The 24430-nt window shown below is 45.1% G+C and overlaps 1 protein-coding gene across 2 annotated transcripts in view; it reads left to right on the plus strand.

The window, feature by feature from the left end:
• The window catches only part of TRPV5 (transient receptor potential cation channel subfamily V member 5), a 32756-nt gene extending 10580 nt beyond the window's left edge, over positions 1 to 22176 (plus strand). For both annotated transcript variants that reach the window (XM_027538792.1, XM_027538791.1), the window contains 7 exons: positions 10495 to 10581; positions 12133 to 12209; positions 12445 to 12610; positions 12908 to 12974; positions 15079 to 15347; positions 19765 to 19871; positions 20987 to 22176. In XM_027538792.1, the coding sequence (XP_027394593.1) occupies positions 10495 to 10581; positions 12133 to 12209; positions 12445 to 12610; positions 12908 to 12974; positions 15079 to 15347; positions 19765 to 19871; positions 20987 to 21287 (1074 nt within the window). In that variant the 3' untranslated portion in view covers positions 21288 to 22176. The remainder of the gene's footprint in view (positions 1 to 10494; positions 10582 to 12132; positions 12210 to 12444; positions 12611 to 12907; positions 12975 to 15078; positions 15348 to 19764; positions 19872 to 20986) is intronic.
• Positions 22177 to 24430: the final 2254 nt, after the last annotated feature.

The raw sequence follows: 24430 nt of genomic DNA on the forward strand, positions 1-24430 counted from the left end.
CGATCACTCTGATTGTTTAGACCCCTGATTTGCTGTTCAGCAAGCGGGTATTGATCTCCCATCATCAGATTTCCTTTCTGTGTTTTGATGATTTTCCTTGATCTCTCCAATGCCCTTTGCTTCAAATTACTTTGCTAATTCATTCATTAGACAAACCTCTACTGAGAGCCTAAGCGTGCCCCAAGCATTTATTGTAGGTATTGGAAACTCAACCTGGTCTGAGCAAAACACACTTCACCTCTGCCTTTTGCCATTTGCAGACTGATTGACATTAATTAAATGAATAGATATTTCAATGCAAACTGTGATTGTTACAATTCACATGAGTTTTGCTTATGATCAGAAGACAGGATGCTGAGAGACTCCTTGAAGGAGGAAATGGCAACCCACTACAGTATTCTTGCCTGGAAATTTCCGTGGACAGAGGAGCCTGGCAGGCTATAGTCCATGGAGTCACAAAGAGTCAGACATAACTGAGCATTCGTGCACCGATGAATTCAAGGTGGAAAGTGAATTCTAGGCAGAGACAATGCATATACAAAGGCCCTGGGGCAGAAGAGTCTTGTGAATGTCTAGGAACTGAAAGAAGACTGGTTAGAATAGAGGGAGCTGGGGCAGGAGCCTCCAGATTAGGTTGTCTGGGCAGATCTTTCCCAAATCATGTAGGATGTTGCTGGCCATCCCAAGGATTTTACTTTTTATCCTAAAATTAATGAGAGGCTCAGGATTTTAAACAGGGGAAACACTTGATAATTCCTACATGTCACAATTCCTCACAAACTCCGCTATTCAAAGTGCCATAGTTATTTGAAACCCAGCTGTACGCCAGCTCAACACTGTTTTACTTGAGGGTCCTACCCAACTCCCTTTGGAACAAGCACAGCAAATTAAAGAGAAGGCAGAGGTGGGAGAAACGGAGAGCCCGGGAGGTAAAAATAACATCTATTGGGCGCTGGCTTTGAGCACTTGCCATGCATTTTCCAGTGCTTCTGAGATCTTGTGAAAAAGCAGATTCAGAGAGGAAAGCTGATGTGGGCCCTGAGTTTCTGCGTTTCTGACTCGCTGCTGGGTGAGGCTGGTGTTGTGATTCTGTGGACCGCATTTTGGTTGCTAAAGAATTATACTGGGTGATCCTCATAGATGCCCTCATAAGTAAATGAAATTCTTATAACCGTTTTAAAGATGGTGAATCTGAAGTCGTGAGAGGTTAAGTACTTTGGTAAAGATGCTCGGCTAGTAAGGGCAGTACTGGTTGGGGTTCCTGTCTGTTTCACTTCAGAAGCTTCAACTTTAATACAAAGCCAGATCATTTCTCCCTCCAGAGAAATATGCTGGATTCCAGGTTTCTTCCTCAGAGGGACCCACTGCTTGAGGAACTCCTGTTTCCAGGCTTCGATAGGTAGCCAGTGCCTGCCACACTCACCTGTACCTGGGCACACCTGATATTCCCCCCCCCCCCGCAAGATAAGAGGTGCTGTGCTGGAGTGCAGGAGTGGGGAGTCAGTCAGACGTGGAGTTGCCTCTGACCTCTAGCCACTGAGCTACTGCCTATGCTCCAGTGTTGATCATTGGTTCAGTTCAGTTCAGTTCAGGAGCTCAGTCGTGTCTGACTCTTTGTGACCCCATGCACTGCAGCACACCAAGCTTCCCTGTCCATCACCAATTCCCAGAGCTTGCTCAAACTCATGTCCATCAAGTCGGTGATGCCATCCAACCATCTCATCCTCTGTCATCCCCTTCTCTTCCCGCCTTCAATTTTTCCCAGCATCAGAGTCTTTTCCAATGAGTCAGTTCTTCACATCAGGTGGCCAAAGTATTGGACTTTCAGCTTCAGCATCAGTCCTTCCAATGAATATTCAGGACTGATCTCCTTTAGGATTGACTGGTTTGATCACCTTACAGTCCAGGGGATTCTGAAGAGTCTTCTCCAGAACCACAGTTCAAAAGCATCAATTCTTCAGCTTGTTGTTGGTCAATGTGGGCCCCAGTTTTTTATGTGATTAACCTTTTGGTGGCTAGGGGTAAGTCCTGCTTCTGTGGGAATGGATAAGGATGTCTCCATAGAGAAAAGACATCTGCTGGGTTAATCTTCCTGAGAAAACACAGAGACTAGGACATAAAATAAGCCCCTGGAAGGTAGACTTATAAGGTAACCATGAGATCTTCCTCCCTTTTAGGCCTAGTGGTTCTCAAGTGGGGATCTGTAGTAGAAATATTTACATCTTAAAAAAAATAGATGCTTGATTCTTGCACCAAATTAGAGTCTCCAGGGTTGGCCCAGGCATATGTGTTGCAACAAAGCTTCCCAGCTGATTCTTGTATGTATGTGTGTATATGTGTATGTGTGTATATGTATATGTATGTGTGTGTGTGAATGTATGTGTATGTGTGTGTGTGTCTGAATATGTATGTATATGTATGTGTATGTGTGTGTGTGTGAATGTGTATGTATGTGTATGTCTGTATATCTGTGTGTATATGTATGTGTATGTGTGTATGTATATATTTTGGCTGCACCGAGTATTCGTTGTGGTGCTGGGGCTTTTCTAGTTTTGCAGTGAGCAGATGTGGGCTTAGTAGTTGTAGCGCGTGTGCTTGGTCGCAGTTGCTTAGTTCCCCAACCAGGGATCGAATCTGGACTCCCTGCCTTGGGAGCATGGAGTCTCATCCATTAGATCACAAGTACCACCGCACCTCCCACCAACCCGCTGATTCTGATGGGCAACCTGGTTAGGAATCCCCGAACAGTCTAGAGGATGAGAGGAAGGATTGTATGAATGATGACCAAGCAGGTCTCTTTCTGGGAGCTTCATTGCTCTGCAAGAATCTTGGGGAGAAGGAGAGGGTCTCAGATATGGTCTGACAACTGTCTCCAGTGCCTTCCCCCTCCTAGTGGTTGCACTTGCTCCCCACCCTTCCCCACGGTGGTACCTGGGCCCTGCTAGGCCCACCCTTCTCTGGGCATTTCCTTCAAGACAATGAGCTCAACCAGCTGGTGAGCAGGACACTCTCTGTAAGCCAGTTCTTAACAAAGTAAGGCCAGTCAGCCTCCAAGGGGCTCTGGCCATTGACAACTCCTGAAATTCTAAGCCATACAGAGAGGTTAAGAACTCTAGTCATTGTTGAAAGATGCTTATTTTTTAAAGGAGCTGGGGGGGAGGATTTTCTCAGTGCATCATTAACTAAGCCTACTTAGGTGACCTTGAGCTAGGAATCTGGAAATTCCAGGCGAGCCCAGTTCGTCATCATCCTTTCTCCATTTACCTCCCTGCTCTCACTTCCTGGTTCCCCTCTGCCTCCCTCCAGCTCTTAGATCATGCTCAGCAAGCACCTGTCTGCTAACCTGCTTCCTTCTCTCCTTCCTTCCTTGTGAATGCAGCGTCTACTGTGTGTGCATTGTGGATAAAAAGGAGTTAGAGGTCCCTGCTTTAAGGGAGCTCTAAGATTCTGGGTGCGACAGAAAATGTCCAGATAACTGCAGTGTGCTGGGGAAGGGCTGTGAACAGAGACTGGCATCATGTTCCTGCAGGGAGACAGCTGATCTGGACAGAGGGGCAGGGAAGGAGACCCAGGAGGAATGCTGTGACCTGGATCTTAAGGTTAATGGTGAACCAGAAAACCCTGCTGGAGGAAGGCATTCTGAGAATAGGGCACAGTTCATATGGAGACCTGTCTTACCAGTTGAGGACCCTAGTAATCAACATGGCTGGAGCTGACACAGAATATGGGGACCCAGGGCAGGAACCAGACCAGCAAAGCCATTGTGCTGAGTCTTATATTTTAAAAATAGAGGAAAAAGAAGAATAAAATATAAGACTTTTTTTTTCTCTTTTTTGGCCTCACCTGATGGCATGTGGGATCTTGACTCCCAGACCAGGGATTGAACCTGTGCCCCCTGCAATCGAAGTGTGGAGTCTCAACCACTAAACTAGCAGCGAAGTCCCTCATCTCACAAAGCACAGTTCTAACTAAAAGAACACATGTGCAACCCCAGCAAGGGTTCTGGGCATCACGCTTGGTAGTCTGAATATTTTTCATTCCTGTTTCACAGTGAGCACTTCTAAGTAAAGAATACATGCCCATGACTTAAAAAATCCAGTGGCAGGTATAATGAAGACCACCAGTGCACTGGCCTGCCCACCTCACTCATGCCTTACTTCTTGGAGGCAACCAGTTGTTCCCTCTTTAGGCTCTTGGTCCCTGTTGTTACCTCTGTACCACTGAATAATACACTTCTATCTCTATTCATTAACTAAATTTAGACATTAGCTATTGAATTTCTACTATGATACAGATTTAGAGAATACTCATCACTCCCATCTCCCCTCCTCATTTTTATCCCAAAGACATGCTGGAACTAGGAAAGGTATTAAGCAGAGAAACCAGGTCGTGATATATGCATTTGAAAAGGTCAGTGCAAAAACAAGGTAAGGAGTGGGTTGAATGAGCGGGCAGTGGGTACAGGGTGCCATGGGTTTGCTTTAAGGCAGTGGTGCTATGGATTGAGAGCCAGTGGAGCATTTGAGAGAATTTGGGAGGCTAAATGAACAGGACTTCAGTAAAGTGAATTTACAGTTAATTTTGCCAAACATACCCTTGGTCCCCAAACCTTTTCATAAGAACCACAAATCTAGAGAGCTACAGATGGGTCTTTCCTTATAGATAGGAAATCTTGAATGAAATCCCCAAAGAATAAAATTCTAAAAAATTCAAAGAAAAACTTATTACCACGTTGAGTTTAGAGTTTAATTCTAGAAGTGCAAGGGTGGTTGATGAAAAGGGGATTCTGATTGTCAGTTTAACAGACCTCAGAAAGTCATTCATTATAATTCAGTGCCCTTGTCCATGTTTAAAACACTAAAACCTTTCTCCACTTTGTAAAAGAGTATCTCTTCCAAACAAGAGCCATATTACACATGAGTGTGAAATACTAGAATTTATCTTGAAATCAAAGAAAAGGAAAATGTTTTAAAAGTTCACTACTATCATTATTTTTCAGCTTTACTGAGATATAATTGACAATTGATATTGTAAGGTATTTAAAGTGTTCATCACAGGGATTTGATATACATATACATTGTAAAAGGATTCCTATCATCTATTAACACATTCATCACCTCACGTATTTATTTATTTTTGTGAGAATAATTAAGTTCTGCTCTCCTAGCAAATTTCAGTTGTATAATGCAGTGTAATTAACTATTAGTCACCTTGTTTTACCGTCAGACCTTATTCCCCTTATAGCTGAAATTTTGTATCCTGTTACCAATCTCTCCTTATTTTATCTGTGCACCCAGCCCTTGGCAACCACTTTTCTACTCTCTTTTTCTAGGAGTTTGCCTTTTTTTTTTTTTTTTTTATTCCACATGTAAGTGATATCATGCAGTATTTGTCTTAATCTGATGGGCTTATTTCACTTAGCTTAATGCCATCAAGTCATCCATATTGTTACAAATGACAAGATTTCCTCTTTTCTCATAGGTGAATAATATTCTGGTGTGTGTATGTATATATATACACACATATATATGTGTACCTGTATGTATACATATGTATGTGTGTGTGTGCATGCGTGCTAAATCATTTCAGTCGTGTTGGACTCTGCGACCCTATGGACTGTAGCCCACCAGGCTCCTCTGTCCATGGGATTCTCCAGGCAGGAATATTGGAGTGAGTTGCCATTTCCTACTCCAGGGGAGCTTCACAAACCAGGGATCAAATCTGCATCTCTCATGTCTCCTGCATTGGCAGGCGGGTTCTTGTCCACTTGCACCATCTGGGAAGCCCATGTGTATGTGTGTGTAATATATATATCACGTCTTTATCCATTATTGATTGATGGACACTTAGGTTGTTCCTAGAGCTTTGCTACTGTGACTAATGTTGCAATTTACACAGAAGTGCAGATATCTCTTCCAGATTCTGTTTTCGTTTCCTTTATTTTTTTATTTATTTTTATTTGGAGGATAATTGTTTTATGATGCAGTTCCTTTGGATATATACCTAGAAGCTGGATCATGTAGTAATTCCATTTTAACTTTTTGAGGGGCCACCCTTCTGTTGTCTACAGTGGCTGCACAAATTTAGGTAGTGTACAATAGTGTGCAAGGATTCCTTCTTCTCTGCATCCTTGTCAACAACTGTGATTTCTTGTCTTTGTAATACTGGCCGTCCTAGTCGGTCTGAGGTGATATTTCACTGTGGCTTTGACTTGCGTTTCCCTGATGATGAGCGGTGCAGAGTATCTTTTCTGTACCTTTGGCATACAAATGCCAGCCCTTTGTGTGTCTTCTCTGGAAAAAAGTCTGTTCAGGTGCTCTGTCCAGCTTTTAATCGGATTGTTTGGGTTTTTTGCTACTGAGTTGTATGAACTGCTTTTCTTTTCATTGCAACTTTCACACATGCATGTTACCCTTTGTTTTCCAGAGAGAGGGGTTTTATTAAAAAAAAAACAACAACAACCTTATGAAAGGGTCTGTGTGGTGGTCTTGGAGAGCAGCAAGGAAGGGGGCTTTCAGGAGAGTGTGGTGCTCTGCAGGCTACTTTAAGTGACAGAGAGATGGAGACAGCTACTTTAGGGCAGTCAGACACCAAGCACGTGTGTGTGTCCAGTGGCTGAGTCATGTCACACTCTTGCAACCACATGGACTGTAGCCCACCAGGCTCCTCTGTCCATGGGATTTTTCCAGGCAAGAATACTGGCGTGCGTTGCCATTTCCTCCTTCAGAGGATCTTCCCAACCAAGGGATCAAACCCACATTTCCCAGGTCTCCTGTATTGCAGGTCGATTGCTTACCAATGAGCCACCAGGGAAACCCCAAACCAAGTGGAACAGAGGCCAAAGCTTGGCATCTCTGGACACCTCTGTTACTAGTGAACTTGAGCAGGGGAACTCCTGCTCAGAAAGGAATCTGTTGAACAAGCAAAGCGGTGCTCACGAAGGGCAGACCCAGGAGGCATAGATGGGAAACAAAACTGTCCCTCAGATCAGATCAGATCAGTTGCTCAGTCATGTCCGACTCTTTGCGACCCCTTGAATCGCAGCTTGCCAGGCATCCCTGTCCATCACCAACTCCCGGAGTTCACTCAGACTCACGTCCATCGAGTCAGTGATGCCATCCAGCCATCTCATCCTCTGTCGTCCCCTTCTCCTCCTGCCCCCAATCCCTCCCAGCATCAGAGTCCTTTCCAATGAGTCAACTCTTCCCATGAGGTGGCCAAAGTACTGGAGTTTCAGCTTTAGCATCATTCCTTCCAAAGAAATCCCAGGGCTGATCTCCTTCAGAATGGACTGGTTGGATCTCCTTGCAGTCCAAGGGACTCTCAAGAGTCTTCTCCAACACCACAGTTCAAAAGCATCAATTCTTCGGTGCTCAGCCTTCTTCACAGTCCAACCCTCACATCCATGCATGACCACAGGAAAAACCATAGCCTTAACTAGATGAACCTTTTTTGGAAAAGTAACGTCTCTTCAAACTGTCCCTAGTATTCTTCATTTTTTACATTTTCATCCCAAGGAAGAGAGTTGATACCATTCTCCTGCTGTCCTCTAGGGGTGCTCTAATCACCACAAAGCTCCTGGCCAACAGGTATCCTCCTCCTCTTAGTTGAGCCAAAGAAAAAGTTGGTGGCAATTTTCCAGCTATATGCAACCAAGGTCCTGGATTCCCTGGTGGCTCAGATGATAATAAAGAGTCTGCCCGCAGTGTGGGAGACTCGAGTTCGACCCCTGGGTTGGGAAGATCCCCCGGAGAAGGAAATAGCAACCCACTCCAGTATTCTTGCATGGAAATTCCCAAGGATGAAGGAGCCTGGTGGGCTATAGTCCATAGGGTTGCAAACAGTCAGACACGACTGAGCAACTTCACTTTCACTTGCATGCAACCAAGGTCCAAAGTTTTCTTAAAAATTGTGTATAGACACATATATGGCACAGATGCCATTATTTTATTTCTATATCTAGTGTTATTTTGTCCCTAAAATTAACAAACTTATTATTTATCCTACTATCTGATTCTCAAAAGGAGTTTGCCTGTTTCACAGTGAAAGACAGATGCAACAGGAACATTAAGATAAAGAAAAAGAACAAGATCTATGATCTGAATTTTTGGATGGAGGATAGGGTATTCAAAGACAGTTGCTAGAGCTGGAGATTAAAAAAAATAAAAAATAAAAGACCTCTGAGCTTCCTTGAGAGCAAAGCAAAAGGGAAACCACTCACTATATGATAAAATAAAATTGTCCAGTCTCTCAAGAGAAGTAAACATCAGAAAAGTTGGCAGGATATCAGTTCTTTAAGGAACAGCACCAGCAAAAGAACTGAAGTCTAGTCACAGATTGTTAGAGAATGTTGTTTACTAAAGGTACACAGTCACCAATTCCTTTTCTGCTCTTCCCTGGTCCCATATGATTTATCTGAAACATTTCTACCATCTCTTAGTAACTCTGGTTCTACTCTTCCCTAAAGATTATATCCTTGGCTTCTTCTGAGCTGACACATACCCTCTTTGAGGCCACAGGATATTTGATGGGTGCCTTCTTTATACCCTAGAGCACCTCCTGAGGTGGTGATTTAGTTGCTAAGTTGTATCTGATTCTTGTGACCCCGCCCCCCGCCCATTGACTAGCTGTCCAGGCTGATCTGCCCATGGAATTCTCCAAGCAAGAGTACTGGAGTGGGTTGCCATTTCATTCTCCAGGGAGTCTTCCTGACCCAAGGATTGAACCCAGGTTTCCTGCACTGCAGGCAGATTCTTTACTGACTGAGCCACCAGGGAAGCCATGAGCACCTCCTACTACGTAGCATCTCTTCCTGTTTCAAAAGTTATGCCTCTCACTGGACCAGTGAGCACACTACTGAAGTAGCCCATAGAGGTTCCGTTTATCAGTAGAACAGAGATGACTGGTGGTTCTCACGCCTAACGAGGGATCCCATCCTCTTCAGTGGAGATCATCCCTAGGGACTCTCAAGTCCTGTCTTGGGTGCACAATTCAAAGACATGATCTAGGAGAACAGAATTCCCAAAAGTCTGAGGGGAACTTTTGGGAGTGTGTGTTGAAATTATTTGTACAATTTCATCTGGAGGTTATATATACATGATCAGTTTTCCAGAAAGAGGGCCTGTGGTCTTCATGATATTCTCAGATGGGCTCATAACTTCAAAAAAGTTAAGGAGCATTATTGTAGAATTTGATTGCTGCATCTGGGTAACACTGCAAGCTTTTAACTGTGAAGTAAGGTGTGAAGAGGAGGATGGTTTTTATTCATGTTGACCTTAGGCCTATACCTTTGACACTTACCATCCAGGATAAGATCAAGTTCTTCCTTAGAATTGAAAACCATAGAGTGTCTCTAGCCCTTTTCTCTGGAGAAGGAAAGGGCAACCCACTCCAGTGTTTTTGCATGGAGAATCCCAGGGACGGGGGAGCATGGTGGGCTGCCGTCTATGGGGTCGCACAGAGTCAGACACAACTGAAGCGAGTTAGCAAGCAAGCAAGCCCTTTTCTATATTGCCAAATCATAATAAAACCACAATGAATTTACCTATGGGGCTTCCCAGGTGGCCCTAGTGGTAAAGAACCCACCAGGAGATATAAGAGATATGTTTGATCCCTGGATCAGAAAGATCCCCTGGAGGAGAACACGGCAACCCACTCCAGTATTCTTGCCTGGAGAATCCCATAGACAGAGAAGCCTGGTGGGCTACAGTCCATGGGGTCACAAAGAGTCAGACACGACTCAAGTGACTTAACACAAAGCATGAATATATCTATAGTGCTCTGTGGCTTATAATACGTCCAAATACATCATCTGATTTGGTCTTCACAAAAACCCTAGGAGGTAACCATTATAGTCTCCATTTTACAGACGAGACATCCCAAGCTCAGGGAGTTTTAGTGACTGATTCAAGGTCTCACTGGAGCTAGAAGGTTCTGGGTCCATCCCAGAACCCGAGTTCTGTGGTGTGCTTATATTCTACCTGCTGGGAACCACAGCAAGGTTGGAAAAGCTGGCCTTTCAGCATAGCTGAAACCAGCCCAAGCCACTAATAACTCTTCCTGTTACTTTAACTTTCTTAACCTGATGCACTTAAATGCGACCTCAGCCCCTCAGTACACACATCATCGTAAGTTATAATTCAACAGCATAAGAAGTGAGTTGTTAAGTGGTAACTCAAGTTGTTAGCATATGGAACATATATATTGTATTGGGTTGGCCAGAAAGTTCATTCAGATTTCCCGTAAGATGGTATGGAAAAACCCAGATGTATTTTTGGCCAACCCAGTATATTGCATCTTGGTTTACTTAGACCCATGCCCTGGTCATAGACTGAGCTGCAAGGACAAATACAGTGGGCGTGGGTGGTGATGGTGGTGGTAAGGGGTGCTCTTATTCATCTTGGATAGAGCTGAGTTGCTTTAGACCACTTACTCAAAAAGATTTGCCTCTCAGTCCATCAGAAAGCACTTCTGATCCTGAATGTCTCACCACAGGAGGCCTACGTGACTCAGCAGGATAAAATCCGGCTGGTGGGGGAGCTGATGACCGTCATCGGGTCAGCGATCATCCTATTCCTAGAGGTGAGGTGCAGCTGAGCCCTCAGACTGAAGTCTTTTATCTTTTTTTTTTTTTAACACCAAAAACATTTTGTATTGAGATATAGCCAATTAACAGTGTTGTAGTTTCAGGTGAACAGTGAAGGGACTCAGCCATACGTAGACATGTATCCATCCTTCCCCAAACTCCCCTCCCATCCAGGTTGGCACATAACCTTGAGCAGAGTTCCCTGTGCTGTCCAGTAGATTCCCATTGGTTAGCCACTCTAAACACAGCAGTGCATTCATGACCTTCCTGAAGTCCCCAACCACCCCTCCACCCCCAGTGACCATGAGTTTGTTTTCTGAGTCTGTGAATCTCTTTCTGTTTTGCAAGTAAGTTCATTTGTATCATTTCTTTTTCGATTCCACATATAAGGGTTGTCATGTGATAGTTCTCCTTCTCCATCTGACTCACTTTACTCAGAATGACACTCTAGGCCCATCCATGTTGCCACAAATGGCCTCATTTCATTCTTTCTAATGGCTGAGTAATAGTCCATTGTGTGTGTGTGTATATATACACCGCATCTTCTTTATCCATTCCTCTGTTGACAGACATTTAGGTTGCTTCCATGTCTTGGCCATTGTAAACAGTGCTGCAATGAACAATGAGGTACATGTATCCCTTCAGATCCTGTTGTTCTCTGGATATATGCCCAGGAGTGGGATTGAGGGTCATATGGTAGTTCCGTTTTTAGTTTTTTAAGGAACCTCCATACTTTTCTCCACAGTGGCTGGACCAGTTTACATTCCCACCAGCAGTGCAGGAGGGTTCCCTTCCTTCCATACCCTCTCCAGCATTTACTGTTTGTGGATTTTTTGATGATAGCCATTCTGATCAGTGTGAGATTATATCTCATTGTAGTTTTGATTTGCATTTCTCTAATAGCTAGCTATGTTGAACAGCTTTTCATGTGCCTATTGTCCTCTTTAAAGAAATGTCTATTCAGGTCTTATGCCCATTTTTTGAGTGAGTTGTTTGTTTTGATGCTCCTGCTGCTGCTGCTAAGTCGCTTCAGTCATGTCTGACTCTATGCGACCCCATAGACAGCAGCCCACCAGGCTCCTCTGTCCCTGGGATTCTCCAGACAAGAATGCTGGAGTGGGTTGCCATTTCCTTCTCCAATGCATGCATGCATGCTAAGTCGCTTCAGTCGTGTCCGACTCTGTGCGGCCCTATGGACAGCAGCCCTCCAGGCACCTCTGTCCACAGGATTCTCAAGGCAAGAATACTGGAGTGGGTTACCATTTCCTTCTCCATTTTGATGCTACTAAGTGTCATAAGCTGATTGTAAATTTTCAAGACTAATCCCTTATCAATCACATCATTTGCAAATATTTCCTCCCAATCTATGGATTGTCTTTTTGTTTTTTGTTCCCTTTTCTCTGCAAAAGTTTTTGAGTTTAAGTAGGTCCCACCTGTTTAGTTTTGCTTTTATTTCCATTATTCTGGGAAATGGATTTAAAAAGATGTTGCTGTGATTTATTGAACTGAAGTCTACAGTTTTCCTCCCCCGTCCGGTCTTTTTCCAGATCCCAGATATCTTCAGGGTCGGTTTTTCCCGCTATTTTGGACAAACTGTCCTCGGGGGGCCATTCCATGTCATCACGTGAGTGTTCTTCCTTCCGGCCCCCTGCCTTCCCTTGCCAGAAACATTTCAGGTCTCCCTATCCCTTTCTGGGACTCTTGCTTCCAGGGACTTTTCTCCTCTGGGTTTGTGTGTGTGACTGTGTATGTGTAGGTGGTTGAGTGGTGGGTTCCGGGCAAGTCAGCGCCACGCTAGAAGGGACCTAGAATATTCCCAGCCCCTCCTCTCATTAGCCCCCTCCCCTCTCTCCCCCCAGCATCACCTATTCCTTCCTGGTGCTGGTGACCATGGTGATGCGGCTCACCAACACCAGCGGGGAGGTGGTACCCATGTCCTTCGCCCTGGTGCTGGGCTGGTGCAGCGTCATGTACTTTGCGCGAGGATTCCAGATGCTGGGCCCCTTCACCATCATGATCCAGAAGGTCAGTGCTTTCTCCACTTCCTCTTGCTTTCAGACATCAGACTTTTCCCAGACCAAGGGAGGGAGTGGGAGCAAAAATTAAAAAAAAAAAAGTGCTTGCCCCACAGTTTCTCCAACTTTCAGACATTAGACTTTTCCCAGACCAAGGGAGGGAGTATGAGCAACAACAACAGCAAAAAAATGAGGCTCCTACTAGGTCTGATGGAACTCTGGTGACTTCTGATCTAGCAGCAGTAGCTGCTGAGAGGCAGGTGGAGACATGGTCCCCCACCCTCCCTCCCCTCTCTGCTCTCTGTAGATGATTTTTGGAGACCTGTTGCGTTTCTGCTGGCTGATGGCTGTGGTTATTGTGGGATTCGCCTCAGGTGAGAACATCACTCGCTTCTCCTCCAGAGCATGGGATTCAGTTCTCCAGAAGGTTCTCTCTCACTCTTGCTCTCACTTATTTCTCGTTTGCACTCCCTTTTGCTTTTTTTTTCCTCCTAGTGGAAAGTGAATTGAAAAACCTGCTCATATGCTTAGGATCAGGGTCACTCAGGTTGGCCTAGAGCATGAACTCATGTGCTCTAAAGCTCTGGTCAATCATGTTTATGTTGACTAACTGCCCTGCAGCATCTTTCAAGGAGAGATAAAGAAAGGGCTTTGAAGAGAGACAGATATGAAACAGGAAAGACAGGCCAGTTGTGAAAGGTGCCATAGGCAAACAGTTCAGTATTTTATTCTTCTATATTGACACTTCAGAAGAATAAATGAAAAGCATTCAATAACACATCAAGTGCTCCCCCTTTTTTTTCCATTTATGTAGTCAAAGTTTAAAGAAAAGAAAGGAATTTGGAGAAGGAGGTACAACAAAAGGGTTTGGAGGGTTTGAAGAATGAGAGAGGAAAACAGAACAGTTGTGAAGAGAGGCTTGAAGCACAACGGCCAGAGGGGACCCAGTCATGGCCCAAGGAGTAGGGAGAGGGTTCCAGGGAAGGAGGAGAGGAAACATCCAGAGCAGAGTAGGTGAGACAGAGCAGAGGGAGGGAGAGCACAAGTGAACAGGAGAAGAAAGTTCTTCAGAGAAGGCAGAGAGAGGAAGGAAAAGCAAACACTGGTGCCTCTAATCCAGTTCTCCATGTCTGCGGCTGAACCTCTGGAAGGCAGGTGGATGTACAGGGTGATGTGTGAGGACCCCGACCCCGGGCTCTTCGTACAAAGGATGCCATTCCTTCTTAGGCATTTCCTCGCTTAATGGGGGTTCCCAGAAAACAGTAGATGGAAAAACTACACCAAGATGAGAACTCTGAGAGGGTAAAACTTAGTCTGTCCGTTTGGAGGATTCCTCATGTTCCCTTCCTCCCCACCCTCATCTATACGTATGCAGAATGAGGGGATGTAGCAGAGCCATTTTCTACAGATCTCCCAAAGCATCTGTTCTTGGTTCTTGCAAAACCATGCTTTGTCATAGACCCTAGCTCTGCTCTTGGGGTCACCTTATTTAGATTTCCATTCCCCATACAGGGATGAAGCTTTCAGAGGTTCTGATGCTGTAGTAAAGTTTCCAGGATACCTAATACTATGCAGTAGTCTACACATCACATTTTTTGCAATGGTCCAAGAACACTCAGGAAATCTCAGAGTAATGGATGACTATCTAGAGAACACTGAGATTTTTTTTTCTTAGGTTCTTTTCTTTTAGACTTTTCATGTGCTCAGTTCTTTAAAGCTGTTGGAGATTTCATGCATTCTTTTTTTTTTCTTATTGCTTTGATTTTTTATTTTATTTTATATTGGCAAAGCATTTTTATTTTTTATTTATTTATTTTTGTTTTAATTTAATTTTATTTTTTAACTTTGCAATATTGTATTGGTTTTGCCATATATCAAAATGCATTCTTGTAACAATATGCCTTTTAAATATTTGGTTCTAAAAATGTAAAATCCAGGTAGGTGACATATACTATATATATCTATTGATAGATAGATAGATGATAGACGTTAGCTAAATTCTGAGTATTGCCATTATCCAGAGTGATAAGCTTGGTCATAGGATATCTCAGGGTTAGCCAAGTACACAGGGAAAATGTGACTTAAATAATATGTATAATTTACACATCTACATCTGTGTGTGTGTGTGTGCATGTATGTGGGCTTCCCAGGTGGTAAAGAATCCACCTGCCAATGTAGGAGACATGGGTTCGATTCCTGGGTGGGGAAGATCCTCTGGAGTAGGAAATGGCAACCCACTCCCGTATTCTTGCCTGGGAAATTCCATGAACATAGGAGCCTGGCTGGCTACAGTCCATGGGGTCACAGAGTTGGACATGACTGAGCAACTGAGCAAGCATGCACACGCATGCATGCATGTGCGTGTGTGTAATTGTATGGAGATATATACTGGAGGTAGAATGAACACTGACCAGGCCCAGGCTTATTGTGATAACTCCCTGTTTCCTGATCTCCATGCCTTCTTTCTGGGCGGAGCAGCGTTCTATATCATTTTCCAGACAGAGGACCCGTCCGCTCTGGGGGAGTTCTACGACTATCCCATGGCGTTGTTCAGCACCTTTGAGCTTTTCCTCACCATCATTGATGGGCCCGCCAACTACGATGTGGACTTGCCCTTCATGTACAGCATCGTCTACTTTGCCTTCGCCATCATCGCCACGCTGCTTATGATCAACCTGTTGGTCGCCATGATGGGCGACACACACTGGCGGGTGGCCCATGAACAGGACGAGCTCTGGAGGGCCCAGGTGAGTTTGTTAGTGTTAGTCTTACTGAGGGTCAGGGGACGGAGAGAAAAATCAAAGTGGGATCTGTCAGGGTAGATGGCTCTTAGGAGAGTTATGGAACAACCCAATGCAGGTGGTCATCTCAACAGAGGAATTTTTGAATAGATGGAGGAGAAGAAGTTGATAGGATGGTAGCATAGGGTTAGGATTAACACCCAGGAACTGTGTGTTGACCACAGGAGCAGGGTAGATTCAGGAGTCATCCTTGACTCCAGAGGCAACTAGAAACTTTCTTCTTACGTATTCTATACTCTGATTTCTCTTCAGATCATATAAATCTTTCACCTTTTAACTTTCTTGTCCTTATCTGTTCTAGCTTTTCATTTGAACCTTATCTTGTATTTGCTTTTATAACTGTTTTTCTATTATCTTTTCTTTATATCACCATAGCCTAAAAAAATCTTAGAGTTGGCAGTGTCTTTAATGGTCTTCTAGTTGAGCTCCTACCCAGTGTATACTCATATACTCATTCATTGGTCAGAGGGTAATTCAGTGTCTTCTTTAATGCTAAGTAATCATCGAAAAAGCAAGAGAGTTCCAGAAAAACATCCATTTCTGCTTTACTGACCATGCCAAAGCCTTTGACTGTGTGGATCACAATCAACTGTGGGAAATTCTGAAAGAGATGGGAATACTAGACCACCTGACCTGCCTCTTGAGAAACCTATATGCAGGTCAGGAAGCAACAGTTAGAACTGGACATGGAACAACAGACTGGTTCCAAACAGGAAAAGGAATTTGTCAAGGCTGTATATTGTCACCCTGCTTATTTAACTTATATGCAGAGTACATTATGAGAAACGCTGGGCTGGAAGAAGCACAAGCTGGAATCAAGATTGCTGGGAGAAATATCAATAACCTCAGATATGCAGATGACACCACCCTTATGGCAGAAAGTGAAGAGGAACTAAAAAGCCTCTTGATGAAAGTGAAAGTGGAGAGTGAAAAAGTTGGCTTAAAGCTCAACATTCAGAAAACTAAGATCATGGCATCTGGTCCCATCACTTCATGGGAAATAGATGGGGAAACAGTGGAAACAGTGTCAGACTTTATTTTTTGGAGCTCCAAAATCACTGCAGATGGTGACTGCAGCCATGAAATTAAAAGACGCTTACTCCTTGGAAGGAAAGTTATGACCAACCTAGATAGCATATTAAAAAGCAGAGACATTACTTTGCCAACAAAGGTCCAACTAGTCAAGGCTATGGTTTTTCCTGTGGTCATGTATGGATGTAAGAGTTGGACTGTGAAGAAAGCTGAGCGCCAAAAAATTGATGCTTTTGAACTGTGATGTTGGAGAAGACTCTTGAGAGTCCCTTGGACTGCAAGAAGATCCAACCAGTCCATTCTAAAGGACATCAACCCTGGGTGTTCTTTGGAGCTGAAACTCCAGTACTCTGGCCACCTCATCCAAAGAGTTGAGTCATTGGAAAAGACTCTGATGCTGGGAGGGATTGGGGGCAGGAGGAGAAGGGGACGACAGAGGATGCCAACCCTGGATGGCATCACCGACTCGATGCGCGTAAGTCTGAGTGACCTCTGGGAGCTGGTGATGGACAGGGAGGCCTGGTGTGCTGCAATTCATGGGGTCACAAAGAGTTGGACACGACTGAGCGACTGAACTGAACTGAATTAAACTGAAGACCTTATTATCATGTGGATTTGGGTAGAGGTTGGGAGGAGAGAGCTATTTCATATTTCAAAAGTTTTTGTTATTAGAAAAGTCCATACTGTATTGAGCTGAAACCTATCTTTCTATAAGATAGAAAAGCTGGGCCACCCTTTGGCCCCTGTTTTTTCCTCTTATATAATGCACAACACATTCTCCCTTCTGTGTGCCGTTAAAATATCTGAAGAGAGACATTGTTTGTCCCCTTGGACTTTCCATTCATTAGCACTAATCATTTGGAGGCTTCTTCTGTGCTGGAAAATATCTGGGATCTGGCAGCACAAGCAAGATGATGTAGTCTGTGCCCTCATGGGGCTTACAGGCCAGTTGGAAAGACAGACATTAAAACTTCATAGAAAGCCATGTAATTAGAAGAGCAAATGTGTTGTAGGGAAATGAAGATGCTAAGAACAAGAGGCAAGAGAAGAGTTGGACTGGAAAGTTAGAAAGTGCTTTCCTGATAGACTAACATTTAAGATGAGCCTCTAAACATGGGTAATAATTCATCAATTATGAAGAATAAGGGGGTACTTCCTGGGTGGTCTGCTAGCTAAGACTCTGTGATCCCAATGTAGAGGGCCAGGGTTAGATACTTGGTCAGGGGACTAGATCCCACACACCAAAACTAAAACCTAGTGCAGTCAAATAAATATTTTTTAAAAAAGAAGAATAAGGGGACGGAATGGGAGTTAGTATTTTTATCCATTGGGACACTTGGCTATGGGGACAGAAAACCAAACTCAAATAGACGGGAAAAAAGGCAGTGGGAAGACGTGTTGATCCTCATAACTGGAATGTTTAAGATCTCCATCTCACCCATTACATAAGTTTCTCTGCTGTTCTCTTTTGTCCTGACTCCTCTAAGTCAGTCTCTTGCATCATGTTGCTGAGATAGCTTACAGAAGCTCTAAACTGACAAAGGAGTGAGCAGATACCATTCCAGTGGCCCCACTCTTTTTATTTATTCTTCTTCTTTTTTGCTGCACTGGATTTTTGTCCTGGCATGGGGGCCTCTTTAGTTGCCAGAGCAAGGGTTCTAGAGCTCCAAGGCACAGTAGTTGCAGTGACCTTAGCTGTTCTGCAGCATGTGGGATCTTACTTTCCTGACCAGGGATCCAACCTGAGTCTCCTGCACCGGAAAGCAGATTCTCAACCACTGGACCACCAGGAAAGTCTCAAGGGGCCCCATTTTTACCGTATTCTGGGTGACTCCTGATGCTGTGGATCTGTAGCCTTGAAAAGAGCTGGACCCATTTCATTGCAACAAGTTTGGTCATAGGTGGATCCTTCCATTTAAGGTTAAGACCAAGGATTGGAGAACTGGTGGTGGTGGTAGAGTTTGGGGGAGAATACATGAACCAACCAGGACTGTGTGAAGTCCAGTCTGTTCTAACTGATAGACTGACAGCAGAGAAGAAGTGATTTTCTAAACATCAGATGGACTCTGTTTCCAGAAGAAGATGGGGAAGCTGAATGATGGCACAGGAAGAAATAATAAGTGTCCCTTTCAAGATAAAGAGAAAGCACTATCTAGGGAAAGGAAATAGAATGATTGAAAGTCCTGAGGGTGGGGGGAACTTGGCACAACTCAGGAGCAGAGAAAAGACCAAAAGAATCGTGGAGTGCTGAGAAAGACGGGAGCAGAAGATGAAGTAGAGAACTAAGTTATTTTAGGGATTCCTAGGTCGTTCCATCAATCAAGCTTCCTGGACCCAATCCATCCTGAATGACCCTCTGTTCAGACCTAGATCCTGGGCCTTTCAAAGCTAGAACAATCTTGATGTGATTGGAGGAAAGCAACATAAAGAGAGATCATCCCTTTTCTGGCTTTGAACACTAAACTATAAATAGCACCTAAAATGGAGTCAGATTTTTTTGTAAATATGCATTTGGCTCTTATCAAATATGCAATTGGCTCATGATCAAATAGAACCCTCACTTTGTTACATGACTGATTTTACTAAGCCCCTTTACCAGGTTTCCCTGTCCTTAACACTGACACTTTAGTCCTATAAATGTAGGACCTTGCATTGGGTTTACTTAAACTCCACATTAGTGGTTTTTGACCAGCATTCCAATCTGGTAAGATCATTTTTATATTGCTTTGTCATCGTGCCTATTACATATCCCTCCCAGTTTTGTGTCACAGGCATATTTGATAATCTTGTCTTATGTTTCATCTAAGTTATTAATGAGGGCTGGGTAAAGGACAGGCCACATGCCATGCCACTAGAATTTTCCTCACCAAGTTTGGAGTCATTAACCCACTCTTTTCCTTCTTAGGATATGGGTGTATTTTTCACTGCAGATTCCCTCAACATCAGCAGTTATCATTTCATCCCCAAGATCACAGAAATTCTATTTAATCATTTTATTTAAATTCGAATAATTGGTCTATGGCTTTCCTCTGTAAAAGGAAAAGATATTAGTTTGGATGGGATGGCTCATTTTCCATGAATCTGAATGGTAATGCAGGGATCACTGTTTTATTCAAAACTCTCATAAAATAGTCCCTCCTTTTGCGGTGAGTGATGAGGCAGGCAGTAGCATAGCGCCTCACACGGGCAAGGGGGTGGATGGTGGATGTCACGCATCCCTTCTGATCTGGTGCCCTCCTTCCCCTCTGGGTTCCCTCTGTCAGTAGCCCCAGGGTCCGCTCAGCATCATGGCTCTTTCTGGGTTCTTGCCCTGTCTCTCCTCTCCTCCTAGGTTGTGGCCACCACGGTGATGCTGGAGAGGAAGATGCCTCGCACCCTGTGGCCACGCTCTGGCATCTGTGGGTACAAATACGGGCTGGGGGACCGCTGGTTCCTGCGGTGAGTGACCATGGAGACCTGTGCACTGTCCACCTGTGTGAGGCCGTGGGAGCCAGGGTGCCCGGTTCTGCACATATGACCCTCCTCTCCATTCTCGGGATGCCAAATTGGACCCGGAGGGGAAGTCATCACTCTCTGAAGTGAGACTGTGTTAGCCTGTTTAGGGGAGGGGTGCGGAGAGGTGGCGCCAGCCGTGAAGTCTGAAGGGCAGTGACATGTGAACCGCGGCGAACACATATTCACGCTCCACTGTGGGCATGCGCTCCTCAAATGGGTCTAGTCTTGTTCCCACCTGACCCCCACTTCCAGTAGATTTATTTATTATTTTTTTATTTGTTTATTTTTTTCTGGTTGTGCTGGGTCTTCATTGCTGGTGGGCTTTCCTCTAGTTGCAGCAAGCAGGGGGCTACGCTAGTGCAAGGGCTTCTCGCTGCGGGGGCGTCTCTTGTTTCGCAGCACGGGCTCTAGGGTGTGTGGGCTTCGGTAGATCCAGCCCCGGCCTCTAGAGCACAGGCTCAGTAGTTGTGGCACACGGGCTTCCTTGTTCAGTGGCACAGGGGATTCTTCCCGGACCAGGGATCAAACCCGTGTCTCCTGTGTTGGCTGGCGGATTCTTTACTGCTGAACCAGCGGGGAAGCCCTCTAGTGTATTCTTAGAGCTTCTAGTCTAGCCTGCAAGCTAAGCTGCTTCTTCATACCCTACCTTCAACCTCCTGACGTGGCTTGCCTCTCTCATTTATTACCTGACTTGCATCTCCTCATCCTTATGACATGCTTATCTTTTAATTGGCTGCTTTCTCTTTCATACTCACCCACATTCCCCCCACCATCACCCCCTACCCCCCCCTCCCCCACAACCCCCCACAACCCCCCCCGCCCCCCCCCCCCCACACACACACAGGCCCTGCTACCCTCCAAATCCTGAAGGCGCAGCACTTCCGGTCTCTCTCCCAGTTTATCCTCCACTTCCCTTGATTTGATCCTAGCAGGTCTTCCGGCTTCAACGCTGCTCGCTTCCTCCCGCTCTGCTCTCATTGCCGGTTCCCACTTGTGCCGCATTCACTTTGGCTTCTCCTCATGATCAACTGAGCCTTTCTCCTTTTTCACCTCTTCAGAGTTGAGACCAACCAAGACCAGAATACTTTGCGAGCACGTCGCTACGTGGAAGCTTTCAAGGGCTCAGACAAGGAGGAAGGACAAGGGCATCCCCCTGAGAAACGGCCCTCGGTGACTGAAAGCGGGCTTCTAGCCAGAGCCTCCCTGGCCCTCCCGACCCCTTCCCTGTCCAGGACCACCTCTCGAAGCAGCGGCAGTCACCGAGGCTGGGAGATCATTCGACGCAACACCCTGGGACACGTGAATCTCGGACTGGACCTTGGGGAGGGGGATGGAGACGATCGGGTTTATCAGTTATGATCAGGACCCTTGTTACTCTCGTCCTGACTCCAGGTGGGCCTGGGTGAAGGCAGAGAGACAGAGATACTGCTTGTGAAGCATCGCCCTTCCTGCCTGTTAACCCTGTGAGGGGTGGACAGAAGAATTCTCCCAGGCCATCCATACCTCACCCATCACCTCAGCATTCCCAGGAATGAGTACCTTCTGGCTTCTTGGAAGTCTCACATCTTGGGAAAAGAGGGTATCTGTTCAAGCAGAGTTAGGCTTGGCAACTAAAGATACCAGGTAGGGATGCTAGGCCAAAGGCTGGGTCATCATGTCCTTTTCTGCCCCATGAGGTGCTAGACTGTGAGCTGTGACGTCTCCCAGGGCTTCAGGAAGCACAAGCCGGGCATGGCCCTGAGGTTGTAAGCCTCACCTCTTCCTGTACCTCATAGGACCCTCTCCCCACCTCACAGCCAAACCCACACTAGAAAACTGCGAGAAAAAAGGTTATTTATCCTCCCTTTATTTAAAAAAAATGTATTATGATATGCAGAACATAAAATGTACCATTTTAAGCATTTTTTAGCTGTGCCGTTCAGTGGTATTAAGTACATTCACATTGTTGGGCAACCATCACCACTATTCATCTGGGGAATTTTTTAAACCGAAAATCGTATACCCATTAAACACGAACTCCCCATCATTCCTTCCGCATGGTCCCTGAAACCAATATCCTACTTTCTGTCTATGATTTTAAGTTTTCTGGTTACCTTGTATAAGTGGAATTATCCAACATTAGTCCCATTGTGCCTGGCTTATTTGATGTAACATAAGGTTTTCAAGATTCATCCATGCTATAGTGTGAGTCGGAATTTCATTCCTTTGAAAGGCAAATATAATAACATCTCATTGTATGTTTAGATCACTTTGTGTTTATCCATCCCTCCACTGATGGACAGTTGGGTTGTTCCACCTTTGGCTCTTGTCATACCGCTGTGAACACTGGTGTACAATTATCTTTCCAAGTTCCTGCTTTCAGTTTCTTTGGATACTGAAAACTTCCAAACTTCCATTGATCATCTCAGGATCAAATGAAGGGAAGTGGAGAGAGGTGGAGAATAAACTGGGATAGAGACCCAAAGGGCTGCACATTCCGGATTTGGAGCAGCAGCGTTTGTGTGGGGGTGTGATGGTGGGAGGGATGTGGGTGAGTAGGAAAGGGAAACAGCCAATTAAAGGATAAGCGAAAGCAGTTTTGTGAAACTTCTAGCAGTTCTCTAGAACTGGAATGGCTAGATCTAATGGCACATATTTATTAAATTTTTTGAGGGACTGCCATCCTGTTTCCGGCAGCAGCTGTACTGGTTTACATTTCCTGAAGCAATGCACAGAATTCCAATTTCTCCACATCCTCACCGATGTGATTTTCTGATTTATTTTTTTTAATTTATAGTAGCCATCCTTTTGATTAGGCAATGGTATCTCTTTGTGGTTTTGTGCATTTCCCCAATGATTAACAGGGCTTCCCCGATAGCTCAGTTGGTAAAGAATCCACCTGCCATGCAGGAGACCCCGGTTCAATTCCTGGGTTGGGAAGATCCTCTGGAGAAGGGATAGGCTACCCACTCTGGTATTCTTGGGCTTTCCTGGTGGCTCAGCTGGTAAGGAATCCACCTGCCATGCAGGAGACCCCGGTTTAATTCCTGGGTTGGGAAGATCCCCTGGAGAAAGGAAAGGCTACCCCCTCCAGTATTCTGACCTAGAGAATTCCATGGACTGTATAGTCCATGGGGTCGCAAAGAGCTGGACATGACTGAGTGACTTTCACTTTCACTTTCAATGAGTAACAACACTGAGCATCTTTTCAGTGCTCACTGGCATTTGTATATCTTTTTTTCTTGGAGAAATGTTTTTTCAAGTCCTTTGTCCAGTTTGTTTTGGGGGTTTGAGGGTTGGTATTTTTCAGTTGTCTTATCCTTGTTTTTTGAGACTTAGAGTCTAAAGTGTATCTCATTTGCATCCTGGTGTGTTTTTAAATATGGGTGGTAAAGTATTCCTTTCTCTGCATGGATGGCCCCATCAATTATTTTATGGGACCATCCCTGGCTTGTCGCTCAGGTTGCCTGTTAGCAGCTGTTCATCCTTTTGTCTGGAGGTAGCAGGCTTCCAGCTATGTTTCCTGCGACAGCTCCCCTCTGCCCCCAGCTCCGTTGCCCCTGCACCGAGGTGTGGGTGGACAGCAATCATAGAGCATGGGCCATCCCTTTCCAGGAAGGAGATTGGAAACTAGGTGTCTGGGGTACCCATCACAGCCTCGTTTCTGTCTCCAGCCCTTCTCATCCCAGCCTTGTCAACACCCTCACCACAAAGCCGTAGCAACTTTTTAAGAGGACTGTGATCTGGAAGAGCAAAAAGGTAAGTGGGATTTGTGAAACTGCTCTAGGTTCATCCAGATACACACGCAAGGCCCGGGTGAGTGTGGAATGGTGAGGGATAACCCTCTCACACACACACAGAGGTTCACAGGTAGTATAGTTTCTAAATGTGCTCAGTCAGCGTGATTGCTCCTATCTCCGTTCACAATGGAAGCTCCCCCTCTCCTGTGTAAAACTAAACTCCCATCTGTATTCCAGATACAGCTTTCTTTCTGTCTCCTCAGGCAGCTCTGTCCACCACTGTATCCTATAACTCCTCTCATTATTCTAACTTCAACCTCTCTCTCTCCCCAGGCGATGCTAGTCAGCAAATAACCGTGCTCTGCTCTTTCCTATCCTCAAAGAGATTGTAATTGCCTTCCTTCGCCTTCCAATTTCTCCTTTCGACTCCTGCCCTATCTTTTTACTCCCTTTTCAGGGCCAGACTTCTTAAAAGGAGACTCTGTTGTCTGCTGAACTCACACTGAGTCCCCACCCCATTGTGGTTTGACCTTGCCCCTCCAGCTACTGACAGGAGTCTCATCAAGGTCATCTCCCATAGCTGACCCTGCTGAAGCACCTGAGTCTTGTGCAAACTCTTGTGCAAACTCACCCCCTCTCAGCATGCCCCTAGTGCCATGCTCGCCTCCCACTCTGCCTGCTTCTCTTCTCCCCATCTCTTAGATAGTTTTGGTCCATGAAGCTCTCTGTTTTCCTCACCACCTGGGAAGTTCCTGCTGCCTCCATGGATGATATTGACACACA

Source organism: Bos indicus x Bos taurus, chromosome 4 (genome assembly GCF_003369695.1).
Source record: "Bos indicus x Bos taurus breed Angus x Brahman F1 hybrid chromosome 4, Bos_hybrid_MaternalHap_v2.0, whole genome shotgun sequence".
Lineage (NCBI taxonomy): Eukaryota > Metazoa > Chordata > Mammalia > Artiodactyla > Bovidae > Bos > Bos indicus x Bos taurus.